The following is a 15,984-nucleotide window of genomic DNA, read 5'->3' as shown; positions in this document are numbered from 1 at the left end:
AAATATAGTGTGAGCTACTTACAGCCATGTATGTAAGATGGGCAGCTATATAAATTGAATGGATGGATGGATTGATGATGAATGAATGAATGAATATGTAGGTTTTGATTCTGCCAAACAGTAGTTCACATGAAATGCTTCAGCTGAAGTTCCAAAACAACTCATTTCCCATTTCATGTACACTCATACTTGGAAATTTGATAACTGAAATTAGTATTTTAATGTAGGAAACAAGATTAATTTATAATCAAAAAGATTCAGAGAACTGAATTTACATTTTACGAAAAGCAAATTAAGAAAATATTATGAGCTTAAATAAATATACCAAATCAAGTCTACATTTTGTTCCAATTTTAAGAACAGATGTAACAAAACCAATAATCTGTGGAAAATACTGTACAATCTACCCCAATACAACTCCGAAATATGCCTTACTCATAAAATGTAAAAAATCTAATTAAGAAATGTCTACTCTTTATTCTCTTCCTTAACCATCTGAATAGGAAGCCAACCAAATAGTTGGTTTGAGTAACAATCCAGGGTTAGGATCAAATTTAATAGGAATCTTTTCCTTGTTGATCCCTAATTAGTTTGGCCATGTATAAAACGTATAAGAAACTTGGACAGCAATCAACTTATGTGCATTTATTACTTATATACAACTAGAAAGAATTCTCAGCAAGTCTTATTTAACACTAGTTGATAACCTGGAGTTGCCCGGGTATTTATTTATAGGGGGAAAATGTCCGGACCTCACATAATTTCTAATATTGGATTTTCTCCCTTACCAGAGGGGGTCGGTCCCCTTATGGAGTACTGTGAATCCGTTACCATGGCAACTCCACTGCACTGTACAGTATAAGCCATTTTACAGCAGTACAGTAGAAGCCATTTTAAGGAACAACAGGCTGTATCTTAATGGAACAGCGAGGGGTGTTAGGGGTGTCTTACCCCCACAATACTTTTTTCCAAAGAATAAGTCATCTGGTTATCAAGCTGAAATTGCTCGAGGCATTCCAGAGTTATGCTGGAACACACACACACACACACACACACACACACACACACAGATTATATCTGAATGCAGTTAACTTCAAAGACAGCCTTAAACAAAGCATATTGCACTAAATATACACTAGTCAGTTTAGATGCTACTAAAATATGGTGACAGGCATCATAGGTCACCATTATCCTCTCCTTCTCTCCCTCCAGCATGATAACAGCATTACCTGACACTACACTATACAAAACAAATTTATTATTACACCCAAGAAAAAAACAGCATGTGAAAAATTGAGGATGTTTTAGAACAAAACTAAATGAAGGAATTTGCAGATATAGAAAAAAATAACTTTGTGAAAGAAAGTAGGTTTTAAAATCTGGGTATCATGTGTTCAAAGGTTTGTATAATGAAAACAAGCAACGCTAACTGAAGTACTATAAAGAACAAAGCTGACACCTCATCCTACTTACCACCACGTGGTGGTTTATTCTTTGAGGTAAGGATCACAAAACCAAATCCTTCATTTTCCTTTCGTTGCAGTACTACATCATAAGCTTCTGGGAACTGTTTGTTGATTATCTCTTGTCGGTTAAGTCTAGGAGAGCCACTCTGGGAGATGAAAGGAACTTCAGATGTTATTTCTTCTGGTTGTTTATCAGCTAGGAACACCATAAACAGAAACAAATAAGCAAAAATGTTGATCAAAGCAAACATATATTATTGATAATCCATATATGCCGAGCACTCAAAATTTAAAGAGAGATGTAACCCACAATACATATATTCAATTTTATTCAAAAGGAATTAACAAACATATGCTATGCTAAGTTTAGCAACAGAAATAGCTTTTTCCAAACTGCTGCATACATTTTCAACGGAAGGATTACCAGCAGGTAATTTGAAAATGGAGCACTCATTAAACATTTAGAGACAAACATCCATATAAAGTGTTCCTATTTATGTTCCTATACATATACATACACACACATACACACATCATGATTTGTCTCCCTAAGGAGGTAAACTGTTTTGTTGCAAATACATCTCCTTACAATGAAAAAGTCTTTCAATTTTCTACAAACGCTTTCATTGGAATTTCATATTGAATCCTACCATACTCATGGAAAATCTGTATCTGCTGTTGCATAAATCTGGGTACAGGTAGTCCTTGACTTACAATTATTCATTTAGTGACCATCTGAAGTTACAACAGTAGTGAAAAAGCGACCAAATTTAGACACTTGGCCACTAACATGTATTTATGATGGATCATGTGATCCCCAAGATCATGTGATCATCTTTTGTGACCTTCTAGCAAGCAAAGTCAACGGGGAAGCTAGATTCACTTAACAACCATGTTACTACTTAACAAGTGCAGTGATTCACCTAACAACTCTGGCAAGAAAGGTTGTAAAATAGGACAAAACTCACTAACAACTGTCTTGCTTAGCAACTGACTCAATTGTGGTTGTAAGTAGAAGACTGCCTGTATTTGCACGGTAGATATAACAAACTAACACTCTGTCTCTTAAATCCTTGGAGCATTACATTTTTATTTTGCCTGCCTGGCTGGTTAGAATGCATGTTTCAGTGCTTTTAACAATTATCCCAGCTCCTCTGAGGCCACATTATTCTTCACACAGAGAAGGAATTGGAGGATAATGACAATTAGTCAGCCATGCCAATATCCTACTACAGGGAGTCCTTGGTTAATGATCCCTCATTCAGTGATTGTTTAAAATTACGATAGAAGAAATGACCACACAGATCCTTTTAATAGCTCAACTACTGGATAATAATAAAGCAAGAAATGACTCATATTTACAGATTACACAGTTTGATCTTGCATATTAAGGGTTCTGAACAGTGACTAAGAACTTATCCCATAGTGGAAACCTTTTTTAAAATACAAGCTGTATTTTAAAATACAAGCTGTGGTTTACTGGGCTGTAGCAAGCCAGCCCAGTAAACCTCAGACCAGTTATATCAACTCTGAACCAAGTGAAAGTGATGTGCAGTAACTATTGAAGCATGGATATATTTGTTTCTATAGACATTTTTGAGCTAGTGATCCATATTTAATTCAATGTGATCATTTTCATATATGTATTAGTTTTTATGATAAATTATGATTGTCTTTTGTTATAATAGTTCAGGGCAGCTTATAAAAATACTATTAAGATTACTAATAGAATGAGAAAGCAGAACTGATATTTCAAAACAAATCTGAATGTGCAAAATGGTTCATATATGAATTAATCCATGAAGAAAACAGTTGTTTTAGGGTAGTTCAGTGCCTGAACTGAAATATATGCATTTGGACTGGTTATAAAACAACAAAATGGTGCCATTTTTATCTGGATGTAGATTGAAATGTAAAAATATTCTGGGAAAAAATGTTTTGCTGGGAGGAAGAAGAATGTGAAAAAGTCAATGGCACCCATGGTTTTAGGACCCGAGGAGAGGGAGGGAAGGTGCTAAGTTGACACGAAGGTAGGCCAAACTGGTGGGACATCTTGAGTTTGCACATCTGAGGAATAGCAAGGAAGGAAGAGAAATGAAGACAATGGGAAGATTGGGCAAATGAGATAAGACATATTATGTGAGGATAGAACAGGACGGCATTGAGATCCAGCCTTACCCTATTTGTCATAAATAAGCATTTAGGGATATCTTCAGGTTTTGTCTTGGACCAAAACTAGAAACAAAAGAAGTTTTGGATTTTGTTTCTTGTGAATCATGGCAAACTGGAAGAGTACAGAAAGATCTCCGTAATATAATGTCTTGGTTTCAGGTTCAGAACAATTTTCTGTTTCAGGCACACTTCTAATAAAAGAGCACCATGTTAAAAATGCATAACAGATATTATGGCAATGATAAACCTAGGAGTCCCTTGCAACTTAACTACCATTATAAACTGCAATAAACTGTAGTTTATTAAGCCACCATAAGCTACAGATGGTCTGCTTAATAAGCACTCTGTCAGTGATTATTTTAACTTATGATAGCACTGAATGGGTGGTATTTACAACCATTCCAAAGTTCCAGCCACTGCAGCATCCCCATGGTTATGTGATTACAATTTGGATGCTCAGGAACCAGCTCACAATTACAACATTGTAACATGGCATGTTAGCATGCATTGGCAACAGGTTTTTATTATTTTTTATGTTTTAACTGGTGGCATTTTGTAGTTTCTAAAATGATTTTATATGTCTTAATCTTTGATTAGAAGTGTCCAGATTTGGCTGAAAGGTGGGCAGCTATATAAGTGTTTTAAACAAACAAACAAACTGATCCCATTTACAACCTTCACAGAGGCTTCTGACAAGCAAACTCCGTAGAGAAGTCTCTTTTGCAGTTTTTACCCCAGTTTGTCTGGAAAGTTTGGTCTGCTTTCTTGACCAAGATTATGTTTGGTCTGGAAAGCAATCAGTATACTTTGGAGTGCCCCTACTGCTCACTTTTTGGTGAATCTTGGATCTCCATAATATAAATGTGATTGTCTTTCAGAGCCATCACATGAAGAGCTTATATTATAAACTTTTCAAGTTACTAATACATGTGTTGTCAAAGCCAAGTGTCTCTCCTTCAGGTAGCTAAAACAAGACAAAAAACCTCCTTACCATAGATATCACAAGCTATTTAGCATCAATGCTAGATCCAGGATAACCCTCATCTTGAAACTTGATGGTTAAGAAGAACTACAACCCTGCACAGAACAGGTTTATGTTCCCAATCCTAAAAATCAACACTGGTTGATTTTTAAGTAACAATGCATGTAATTTATGCCACATGTGTTATGTGTCACAAAACATCTCTTTTGAAGTGTTACCATGTGTATTGTCATTTTATAAAATCAAATCTCATTTTTGTTTTCATTCAATCTATTTGATAATATGAACAGACAAACATAATGATTTTATAATTCCAGTTATCTTGTAGGAGACATTGTCAGCATAGAGATTTGAAAGATAGATAGATAGATAGATAGATGGATGGATGGATGGATGGATGGATGGATGGATGGATGGATGGATATATAGCGGGTGGAGGAGGGAGTGTAATGGCAAAAACAGGGTCTGCCTTTCTACTTACGTAAGAATAGGAGACAATTGCCTTTTTGTCCAGAAGAAGAAAGGTTTATTGGATGCATCCAAGAGATCAGCAGATTTGCACCTAACTGATCTGATTTAGGTACATTTTGACAGAGGTTTTATACCTTTGAAATGGTTATTACAAATCATACAGACGTCATAGAGGCGTGCACTAATACAGGTCATCTTCTCACCTAAATCAGCACAAAGTTATTTCGGGTAAAGTTACAAATATTTAAGGAAAATTACAATACATGATTCCCAAACCACAATAGGGAAGTAAAGTGAAGCTAAAAGAGAAGTGAATCTTGGCTATTCATGCAGAAAAAGGAAAATGTCAGAATGTCACCTAGATATATTGCTAAAAATATGGTTAACCTATAGCTTGTTTACGACATGAACTTTGTCTTAGCATGAGCTGTGCCTATGACTAAGATTTGTGGTTAAGTTTTCTCTCCTACTTGCGAAAAGCGTTTCCTGCGTTTCAATCAAAATAGCATGTTCCTTGTTCTTGTTCGTTAGGTGAAAGAGCATACACAGAGTTTTGATTTTGCAGTTTTAAGACAAGTAGCCTGATTAAGTATTTAGGGGTTCAATGGTGGACCCCATGCTGTTTCATTCCCCCCTGTTGAAACTTCACCCAATCCTAAGATTATTGGGGAGTTTCATAAGTATCAGGCTCCCTATTGCCTATGAGTCCCACATACTCATGTTCCTCTCCTGTGTGTCCCATCAGCGTTAGGACTTTGGCAGTGGCCCGTTTTTCCACCATGAGAGATAAAGTACTGCTGATAGCACGAACAAAAAGAGGCATAAGGCAGGGGATGATTATGCATCCTGCTGCAATCAGGCCAATAAAAGTAATGATAGCCTGCCATCCGGGCAATTTTGACAACCAAGAACTAAAATATGAGGCGAGATTCAACCCTTTCCATTCTTGTCCTGGGAAATGAGTGAGCTGTCTCATTTCCGTGGTCAGCTGTTTAATAACACTCCCAGTTTCATCAATTTGAAGGCAACAATTTGATAAGTTGAACTTCCCACATACTCCCCCTTCTCTTGCGAGGAGGTAATCGAGAGCCAATCGATTTTGGTATACTGCAGTACGAAGTTTGTCCGTGGCAGTGGAGAGAATATTCAAAGATTTGTCAATTCTCTCCCCAGCCAGGTCCAACACTGCCTGTAACCTCATGATCCGGTTTATCATGTAGATCGGGGTGCGGTATCCCCAAGACCCATCCTCAGCCCATGTGGCTCTTCCATACGTGCATACAATTCTCTCTGAACTCCATGTATCTGATTTCTCATATTCAGCAAGTTCCTTGCAAGGAAAGTTAGAGAAAGCTGTGTTCACCTCTCTTTTCTGACGAATGGGATCAATTGAGTCATATACCGGAACTCCTAACACTTGTCGTGATTGGAGAGGTAATAAAAAGAAAGAAGGTTTTATCCATCCAAGAACACAGGATCCCGCCCAGTCTGCAGGAAGAATTTCATAGGCAAGTGTGCCACAAATCCAATACATGTTCTCAGGGGCTTCCCATGGCCCAGATGAATACTGGGGCTCCTTTAGGTATGGTAAAAGTGAGAGATCAAATTTTGTGGGTTGAGAGAGATTTGATGGTGATGACCACTTGGTATAAGTATCATCCCATTCCCCTAAACAAATTAGATGACCCACAGGATATGATCCATTTCGAGAGAAACAGCTGTGGCCCACCAAATTTGTAGTTAGGGTCCAAACAATACCTGTATGCTGTGTTCGTTGAGCAAGGTTGCCTTTTTGGGTCATATTGTTATATACCTCTGGGGTTGCTTCGAGAGCTTCCCATGGCCACTTTTCTCCCATGTTAGTTCCTCCACAAACAAAACAATTTTTAACAGTTAAAGCTTTTGCTACTTCTTCAGCCATTTCTACAAACAAATTCACAGCCTTAGGGCTAAGAGGAAGAGGTTCCTCTAGCTTCCTAAGGTTGTCATATACAGACCATCCTAATGATTTTACCTCCCCTTCCTTCAAAGTTTCCACCCTTATTGTAATGTACGCCAGTGGGTCAGCCCCATCGCCATCAATGCCTATCCCATAACTTTCTTCCTCTGGGTGATCACGGGACACTTCAAAAGCAACTGAGTTTGAATTATGGAGGCTGCGAAAATTGGAAATATATGGACATCCCAGATGAGGAGAAGTAGGATACCCTCCTCCAGTATGTTGACAAACACAATCCCATCCTCTGCACGGGTTTCTTTCATCCATGCGATCTGCACAAGGAGAATACGAATCCCGACTTGGATTCTTACATCCTTGGCAATAGACATGGGATCGGGGACAGAGATACTTATGATTGTGGTAATAAGTTTGTCTCCATCCCTGACTTCCACAGCTTCTGTATGCCACCCTATCCATTGCAGCACATACACCAAATGATACGGTGATGGGCTTTTGTCCTTGTTTTAAAGCAGTAACTGTTGTGAGGTGGTATAGCTGGGATTCCTTGGGGTTGTCAAGTAAGGCCAAGCCGGCCCATACACTGACTTTGATGCGAACTGGAGTGGTTGGCTGATAACAAACAAGCTGGTTCTTCTGAATGCAATAGTTATACATGGTACCGTTAGATACACATGTCTTTTTCTGAGGGGTGCAGTCCACTGGGGCCTGAGTGTGGTAGATCATTGTAACAATGGTACGAGCTCCCACCTTAGCTTTTGTAAGACATGGGCCACACTCATCCAGCCCTGGTGTTGCAGGCAGATAACATACCACCCCTTCAGATCCCTCACATTGACTATAGAGACTGGGCTGCTTCCTTCCAAAAGTGCAATTTGGAAGATTGAAGTTCTGACAGGATTTTGGTTTTCCCATTTTGAACTTTAAAGTATTTCCTCTTGTTCCTACTAGGCATTCAGTGCATTCCAATGGGGCAGGGGTTACAGGTCCCTTCCCATCTAATCCATCCTTCCCATCTCTTGGAAGAACGAGTGTAGGATGGAGGTTCCTACCTGGTTGCAAGAGCGGTTCCAGAACCACCATCCCTTTTCCTTCTGCAGTCAATGAGACTGTTGCCGTTCGGCTTACAATCTCACCAATTGTTACAGCTCGGCACTGGTATGATTCTGAGTAATTAGAATGAGTAATCCAGACCTTCAAGTAACTAGATTTCTCATCATAGTTACGTATTACGCCCATGTGCCGAGTCTTGCTCAGTACCTGAGGTTCCATACTTGACAAATTCTCTTCACCTGACCACCATTGCAACAACCACACATGTCTCACATTTCCTATGATTTTACAATATATCCTCACCATGATCGGAAGCTGATCATTCGTTATGTCATACTTCATGTCCAAACCAAAATCAAGGGGGGTCCGCTTACCCCGAGTCCTTGTCCTTTCTGGATAGGGCTCTGGGTATGGTCTCTGAACAGGCCTCAAAGTATGGCACATTATGGTTGAATTATAGTATTCACTTGGTGCCCAAGTAGCATTAGGATCCAATCTACATTGCCAATAGTTCCCTGATCCCTCGGAACAGGGGGATAACCCTTCCTCTGGATAACAATCCACTATCCAGCGTTTTACATAGGCAAAACCCAGTCCCTGTGTACTTGGGACTTTATAGAAACAATGCTTACAAAGAGGAAAAGGTCCTGGCCCCATTTTCTCTAGCAGTGGTTCAGAAGTTTCTTTTACAGGGGAGTCATTTTTCACCGTGAGGGCCCTGACACCTGGTGTTTGTTGGGTGCTCTCCTCCCTCATATATGGTGGCTGCGGAGTACTCCCACTAACCTCATTCCCCCCTGTAGGACATGGGTTTTCATAATCAGGTGGAATCTCCCATGTCAGCACTGGCGGTGCCCCTTGAGCAATCTTACTTTTCATAGCAGCATAGAAATAGAGAAAGTTAAGAAGAACAGAAATGGCTAAGAGAAAAATCACGACTAGGATTGCTGGGATCAGACCATTCCTAATGCATGCAGTCTGGCGTAGACGGCGGTTGGTTTCCATGGTTGGTTCTCCTCGTGGGACGGGGACGAAGATTCCACGGGAGACGCGAGGCGTTGCCTGTGCGATGGGTGTCGGCGGCACCTGGAGCGACACCTGCAGAGGGTTCTTCACCACCTGGCCGTAGAGCGATTGCCTCCGGTGAATCAGCAGGCGAGGTGGCTTCCTCTTTCCGTCTTCTCCTGTTGGCAGGGTGTAGAGGCTGGACAGAGTCCTTGGAAACAGTCTCGCACGAGGTTGCAGCCAATTTCAGGCGTGTCCAATGGATCCAAGGCTTAATTTCAGCTACCTTAACAGCAAGGGGAGAACAAATAACAACAGTATATGGTCCACACCATCTGGGCTCCAAAGGCACCTTTTTCCAGTCCTTTACCCAGACCTCCTGTCCTGGGTGGAAATTATGTACTGGAGTTACAATCACATGTGGACGACATGACAGCACATATTTTTGTAATTGGTGCACAACAGTATTCAAAGCTTGCAACTGTTTGATCTTCACTGTGTCTGCCACTTGAGTAGTAGGCAACACCTGTGGACTAACCAAATTAGGAACCCTTCCATACATTAACTCATATGGTGAGACACCCAACTCCCCTGTGGGTGCGCACCTCACGGCTAGCAACGCCATGCTGAGGGCATCTGGCCATTTTAGATGAGTTTCTTGACAAATTTTAGCCAATTTATTCTTTATAGTCCTATTGGTCCTTTCCACGATGCCCGCCGATTGGGCGTGGAAAGAACAGTGCAACTTCCAGGTAATCCCTAATACCTGAGCAACCTTCTGAGTGGCTGCATGAATGAACTCAGGCCCATTATCTGAAGAGATACGTGAGGGCAATCCATATCTTGGAATAATTACATTTAACAGAGTTCGAGTTACCTCCAAAGCTTTTTTCGTTCTAGTGGGAACACATTCAGGCCACCCCGTGTATGTGCAAACAACAACTAACATAGCAGTGTACGATCCCACTCTTGGCATGTCTGTAAAGTCAATCATCAAATAATCAAAAGGATAGGCCCCCCTAGGTTGGTGCCCAGGGGGAAGACTTGGGCCCTGACGTGGGTTATTAGCAGCACACACCTGACATCGAGAACAAACAGCAGCTGCTAAACTAGACAAATTATTAATATAGACTTCCCTTGTCAAAGCCTTTCTCAAAGCTGTTTTTCCTAAATGTAAATGCCTATGCAGGGAAGAAACAACCTCCCATGCTAACTGCTGAGGTACAAACACCCTGTTGTCCGGCAGAGTCCACCACCCATTCACCAGTGTTGCCCCTATAGCTTCAGCTTGCTGGACTTCTGAGTGTCTATATGAGGGGGGTTCATCTTTCTGGTTCGGGATCCACAAAGTAAGACAGTTAGCTTGCAGGGAAAATGGATCCAAAGCTGTTGCTCTTGCCACCTGGTCAGCCTTGTGGTTTCCTCTTTCAGCTGTTGAAATCCCCTTCTGATGACCTCGTACATGCATAACAGCAACTTGTTTAGGGGACCACACACTGTCCAATAGACGCAAAATTTGGGGTCCATATTTAATGTCCTTTCCTCCTGCTGTAATAAGACCTCTTTCTTTGTACAAAGCTCCATGCACTTGAACTGTAAGAAAGGCATACTTTGAATCTGTGTAAATGTTGACACGTAGGCCTTTTGCTAATTCCAATGCCCTAGTGAGTGCGTGTAATTCTGCCAACTGAGCACTAGTTCCTGCAGGTAAGGGCTTAGCTTCCCATACATCCTCTAGAGTAACTATTGCATAAGCTGCTTTTCTTACACCTTCATGGATAAAACTGGTTCCATCAGTAAAAAGAGTAGCATCCGGGTCGGAAAAGGGTTCATCTTTCAAATCTGGACGACTTGCATAGGTTTCCTCAATAGTTTGCAGACAATCATGAGAGATCTCAGAGTCTGGTTCAGGCAATAGAGTGGCAGGATTCAAAGCATATGACTGAACAAGTTTGATGAGGGGGTTATGGGTAATAAGCCCCTGATACTTCAACATACGTGGATTGGTAAGCCACAAATGGCCTTTCTGATCCAAAACAGCCCGAAGAGCATGTGGGGTGTAGATATTCAACTGCTGCCCAAAAGTAAGTTTATTCGCTTCCTGAGTAAGTAAAGCTGTGCCTGCTACAGCCTTAAGACAAGTGGGCCACCCCTTTGCTACCTGATCCAATTGTTTTGACAAATATGCAACTGGTCGATACCACGTTCCCATCTTCTGAGTTAACACCCCCACAGCCATATTCTGTTTAGTGTCCACAAATAAATGAAAAGGTTTATCTAAATTAGGCAGTCCCAGACTCGGGGCTTGAGTCAAAGCATGTTTCAAGTTTAAAAAACTTTTCTGTTCCTCTTTTTCCCATCGCAAAGGTTCCTTTTCATTTCCTTTTGTAGCTTCATAAAGGGGTTTTGCTAATAAAGCGAAGTTAGGAATCCAAATGCGGCAAAATCCTGCTGCCCCCAAAAAGCCTCTTAATTCCTTCCTATTTCTTGGGGCTGGTAATTGACAAATGGCTTCCTTTCTTTCATGTCCCAAAGTTCTTTGCCCTTGCTGGATATCATATCCCAAATACCTAACATTCAATTGGACCAATTGCGCTTTGGCCCTAGAAGCTTTATAGCCTTTTTCTTGTAACAGAAGTAAAAGGGATGCAGTATTGGCATGACAAACCTCTTCTGTTTGACCTGTCACCAAAAGATCATCCACATATTGTAATACAACATCAGGAGCGGGCAAATCTAAAATTTCCAAATCCGTCGCTAACGCTGCGCTGAAATGCGTTGGCGAATTTTTGAACCCCTGTGGGAGGCGTGTCCAAGTATATTGTTGTTTCCTTCCTGTTGTCGGATTTTCCCATTCAAATGCAAACAGGTGCTGACTCTTTTTATGAATGGGTATAGAAAAGAAGGCATCCTTTAAATCAATAACTGAAAACCATTTAGCTTCTGGTGGAATCAGTCCAAGCAACACATAAGGATTTGGCAAAGTAGGATAAATTGTGACTGTTGAATTATTAACCCTACGAAGATCCTGAGCCATTCTATATTTTCCTCCCCCTTTTGGTATAGGTAGAATCGGGGAATTCCATGGTGAGTCAGTAGGCACCAGAATCTTATAAGTCAGATACAATTTTATGACTTCCTGAATAGCCTGCACAATTTCTCTTGGGTACCCCCTCTGGCGGATGCATACAGGACGACTCATTGGTAGTTCCTCAACAATGACAGGGGTGTGGTGAGCAGCAAAACCAGGGGGGTTATCTTCCGCCCACAGCTCAGGAACCCGGAACTCCCTCCATTTGTCTCCTGAGACTTCCTGCACCACCATGATTCTCCAAGCCTCTTCCCGAGGAATTTCTAAATTCACATTTCCATATTTCACTTCTACGGATCCCTTTTCATCAAAAAATATCTGTGCTCTAAGTTTGCAGAGTAAATCTCTACCCATGAGTGGAAGCGGGCAGCTGGGCAAATAAACAAACCGGTGAGTCAACATTTTTCCTCCCGCCGTGCATAATAGAGGCTCTAAAAGTGGCTGGGTTTGTGGTTTTCCTGTTGCTCCTTGAATGTTGATAGATTGAGAAGAAATATGTCCCAAAGGTTGAGTTAACACAGAGCGTGTGGCTCCTGTATCCACAAGGAAAGAAACTTCTTTGCCCCCCACATTCAGACAGACCATAGGTTCGGGGAGGCTAATTGAACCTACACTGCCCCGTCAATCCCACTCCTCAGCTTCTGCCAATCCAATCAAAGGGGTGTCGGGGGAAAATCCCTTGGTTTCTCTCTTTCGCAGGCTGTTAATGGGCTTCCTGAGTGTTCCACGCCCCCTGAAGGTGTTGGGTCGGTTAAGAGAGAAATTTCTTGGCACAGGGGTAGGATTTCTAGTTACTCTTGGCTGTTCAATCTCCCTTCTCTCAATTCCTTCTCTTCTGGGACAATCTCTTTTCCAGTGTCCATACCTGTGACAAAGGGCACACTGATTTTGACCTAGGGAGGGGACCATAGTTCTCTCCCTACTTCCTCTACTTCCCCCCGGCACAGTCATTAAAGCGGTGGCTAGCAATTCTGCTTTTTTCTTCATCTGCTTATCTTTTTTCCTCTCCTCCAACAAATCCCTGTTGACAAATGTCTTCCTGGCAACTTCCATGAGTTCACTAAGAGGTTTTCCCAACGCTCCTTCCAACTTTTGAAGCTTATGCCTTATGTCCGGAGCTGATTGTGAAATAAAAGCCATTGCTAGCATGCGAGCATTTTCAGGAAGGGTGGGGTCGATAGGAGTGTACATCTGATATGCTTCAACCAGCCTAGAATAAAAAGCCTCTGGACTTTCAGTAGCTTCCTGGGTTATTAAACTTGGCTTTGACATGTTTGTTGCAGGCTTTCCTGCCATGCGCACAGCTTTTATGATTAACTGTTGATAATTGAGCAACAAGTTCAATTGATGCGAATCATAAGGACTCCAATTAGGATCTTTTGAAGGGAAACGCTGTTCAATAAAGTCTGCTAAAGTTGTACGTGCAGGGACATCTGGTTTTAAAATATTAGACACTGCATTCCTGATTTTCTCCCTTTCTTCAGCATTAAAAAGTGTTGCCATAAGTTGTTGTAAATCTAGCCAAGTTGGATGATGAGTATCCACAATAGTTTTTACCAATTCTGCCACTTCATTTGGTTTAGCACTATAAGGCCCATAGTGCATTTTCCAATTAAGCAAATCAGAGGTGGTAAAAGGAACATGCTGAAACAACGACCCTGTTGAAACTTGGGAGGGATCATCTGGGTTTACTAAGAATTGGTCAACTCGTCTGAGGGGTGCTGTAAAAACAGTCTCTGTCTTTGCTCTGGTTCTGGCTGATACTGGTTCCACTTCTCCACCCACAGCTCCCAACAATTGGTCCATCTCTTCCTCCTTCTTTTCCCAAAACTCTGGTCCCATGGTGTCAGGTGAGCTTATAGGAGCTTTTTCTTCTTTCCCTTTATATCTGATTTGTTCCATACTAGTAATTACAGCATCCAATCCCTGTTCAATTCCCTCAAGAGGTACCTGGCTTGTAGACCCCCTTGTGCTGGGTGTAGTTCTTCTGGAATAAGTCAGGGACAAGGATTGCGGTGTGACTGGCAAACTGACCCCTCTAGGGGAGACATATGGAGGTGGCTGTGGCAGTTCTTCGGGGGCACTAGCCAAGACTGGTGGTCTCTGCTTAGGACTTTTGGGGTCTGTAACTCTGACAGCCATAAGAATACATTGTTGTTTACATTTCTTTAACCAAGCTGGGGGTTGATTAACCAATTTCTTCCAAACATCTATATATGGAGCCTGAGTTAAGCTCCCTAACTTAGGATCAAACACCATCCCATGGATTTTCAAAACCAAATGAGGTTCAAAGGTACCTATTTCAGGCCACCCAAGGCCATATTTAGGCCATTCTAATTCACAAAACCTCCTAAGCTCATGTTTACTCCACACAATTCCATAATCCTGACTCATAAATCCTTCTTTAAAATGTTTTTGAGTTTTCCTGGCTGGCTCGCCAAGAAATGTAATGGCAAAAACAGGGTCTGCCTTTCTACTTACGTAAGAATAGGAGACAATTGCCTTTTTGTCCAGAAGAAGAAAGGTTTATTGGATGCATCCAAGAGATCAGCAGATTTGCACCTAACTGATCTGATTTAGGTACATTTTGACAGAGGTTTTATACCTTTGAAATGGTTATTACAAATCATACAGACGTCATAGAGGCGTGCACTAATACAGGTCATCTTCTCACCTAAATCAGCACAAAGTTATTTCGGGTAAAGTTACAAATATTTAAGGAAAATTACAATACATGATTCCCAAACCACAATAGGGAAGTAAAGTGAAGCTAAAAGAGAAGTGAATCTTGGCTATTCATGCAGAAAAAGGAAAATGTCAGAATGTCACCTAGATATATTGCTAAAAATATGGTTAACCTATAGCTTGTTTACGACATGAACTTTGTCTTAGCATGAGCTGTGCCTATGACTAAGATTTGTGGTTAAGTTTTCTCTCCTACTTGCGAAAAGCGTTTCCTGCGTTTCAATCAAAATAGCATGTTCCTTGTTCTTGTTCGTTAGGTGAAAGAGCATACACAGAGTTTTGATTTTGCAGTTTTAAGACAAGTAGCCTGATTAAGTATTTAGGGGTTCAATGGTGGACCCCATGCTGTTTCAGGAGGGAGACAGGAATATGGAACTACACATTTGCATTAATCTTGCCATGATACAAGGTAGTACCAAGTGCAAGAGTATACTTAATTAATAAGACAAGGCACATACCACCAAAGTAGATTTTCCTGCGAACAGTCAGCAGCACCTGTCCATTTCGTGCAGCGCTTGTCATTAAATCCAGAACTTGCTTATGTGTTTTCCCTTTCACTGTGATTCCATCAATGCACATAAGCTCATCAGCAGCACGGAGTCTACCATCTTTCTCTGCTGCTCCCAGTGGGATGATTGCTCCAATGTAGATCTAGAGCAATATGGGATAATTATAGATTCTAACACAAAATAAAGAAAACAAGTCTGTCCTATGTCTGAGTTAGTCATATCATTATGTTTAAAAATGAAGTATATGTATATACTTGTGATCAGTTGTAACCTAAACTGAAGGTGGATAAATAAAATAAAATTTCAGATAACTAAATATATAATGCATAGATCAAAGTCTTAGATTTCACAAGAACCTGTGCACCCAAAGCCAGAAAAATATTTCCAACTGTGATTTGTTTGTAAACAGATGACATCAGTAAATACAATATATATGTATAGACCAGTGCTGGCGAACCTTTTCAGCACCAAGTGCCAAAATGGGAGTGCATGTACACGTGGAGGAGGAGCAAAAACCGGAAGAGCAGCTCCCC

The 15,984-nt window shown here is 41.0% G+C and overlaps 1 protein-coding gene across 2 annotated transcripts in view; it reads right to left on the bottom strand.

Annotated features, from left to right (window-relative positions):
• MAGI3 (membrane associated guanylate kinase, WW and PDZ domain containing 3) overlaps nt 1–15,984 on the bottom strand; it is a 122,782-nt gene that overhangs the window by 18,765 nt on the left and 88,033 nt on the right. For both annotated transcript variants that reach the window (XM_014071547.2, XM_014071549.2), the window contains exons 14-15: nt 15,401–15,593; nt 1,474–1,662 (exon numbers count right to left, since the gene is read on the bottom strand). In XM_014071547.2, the coding sequence (XP_013927022.2) occupies nt 1,474–1,662; nt 15,401–15,593 (382 nt within the window). The remainder of the gene's footprint in view (nt 1–1,473; nt 1,663–15,400; nt 15,594–15,984) is intronic.

This window comes from Thamnophis sirtalis, unplaced genomic scaffold, assembly GCF_051295495.1.
Source record: "Thamnophis sirtalis isolate CommonGarterSnake01/CBP01778 unplaced genomic scaffold, rThaSir2_p1.2 scaffold_7, whole genome shotgun sequence".
NCBI classification, from domain to species: domain Eukaryota; kingdom Metazoa; phylum Chordata; class Lepidosauria; order Squamata; family Natricidae; genus Thamnophis; species Thamnophis sirtalis.
Note: the sequence above shows the minus strand (reverse complement) of the source record. Positions and strands in the feature narration are given on the sequence as shown.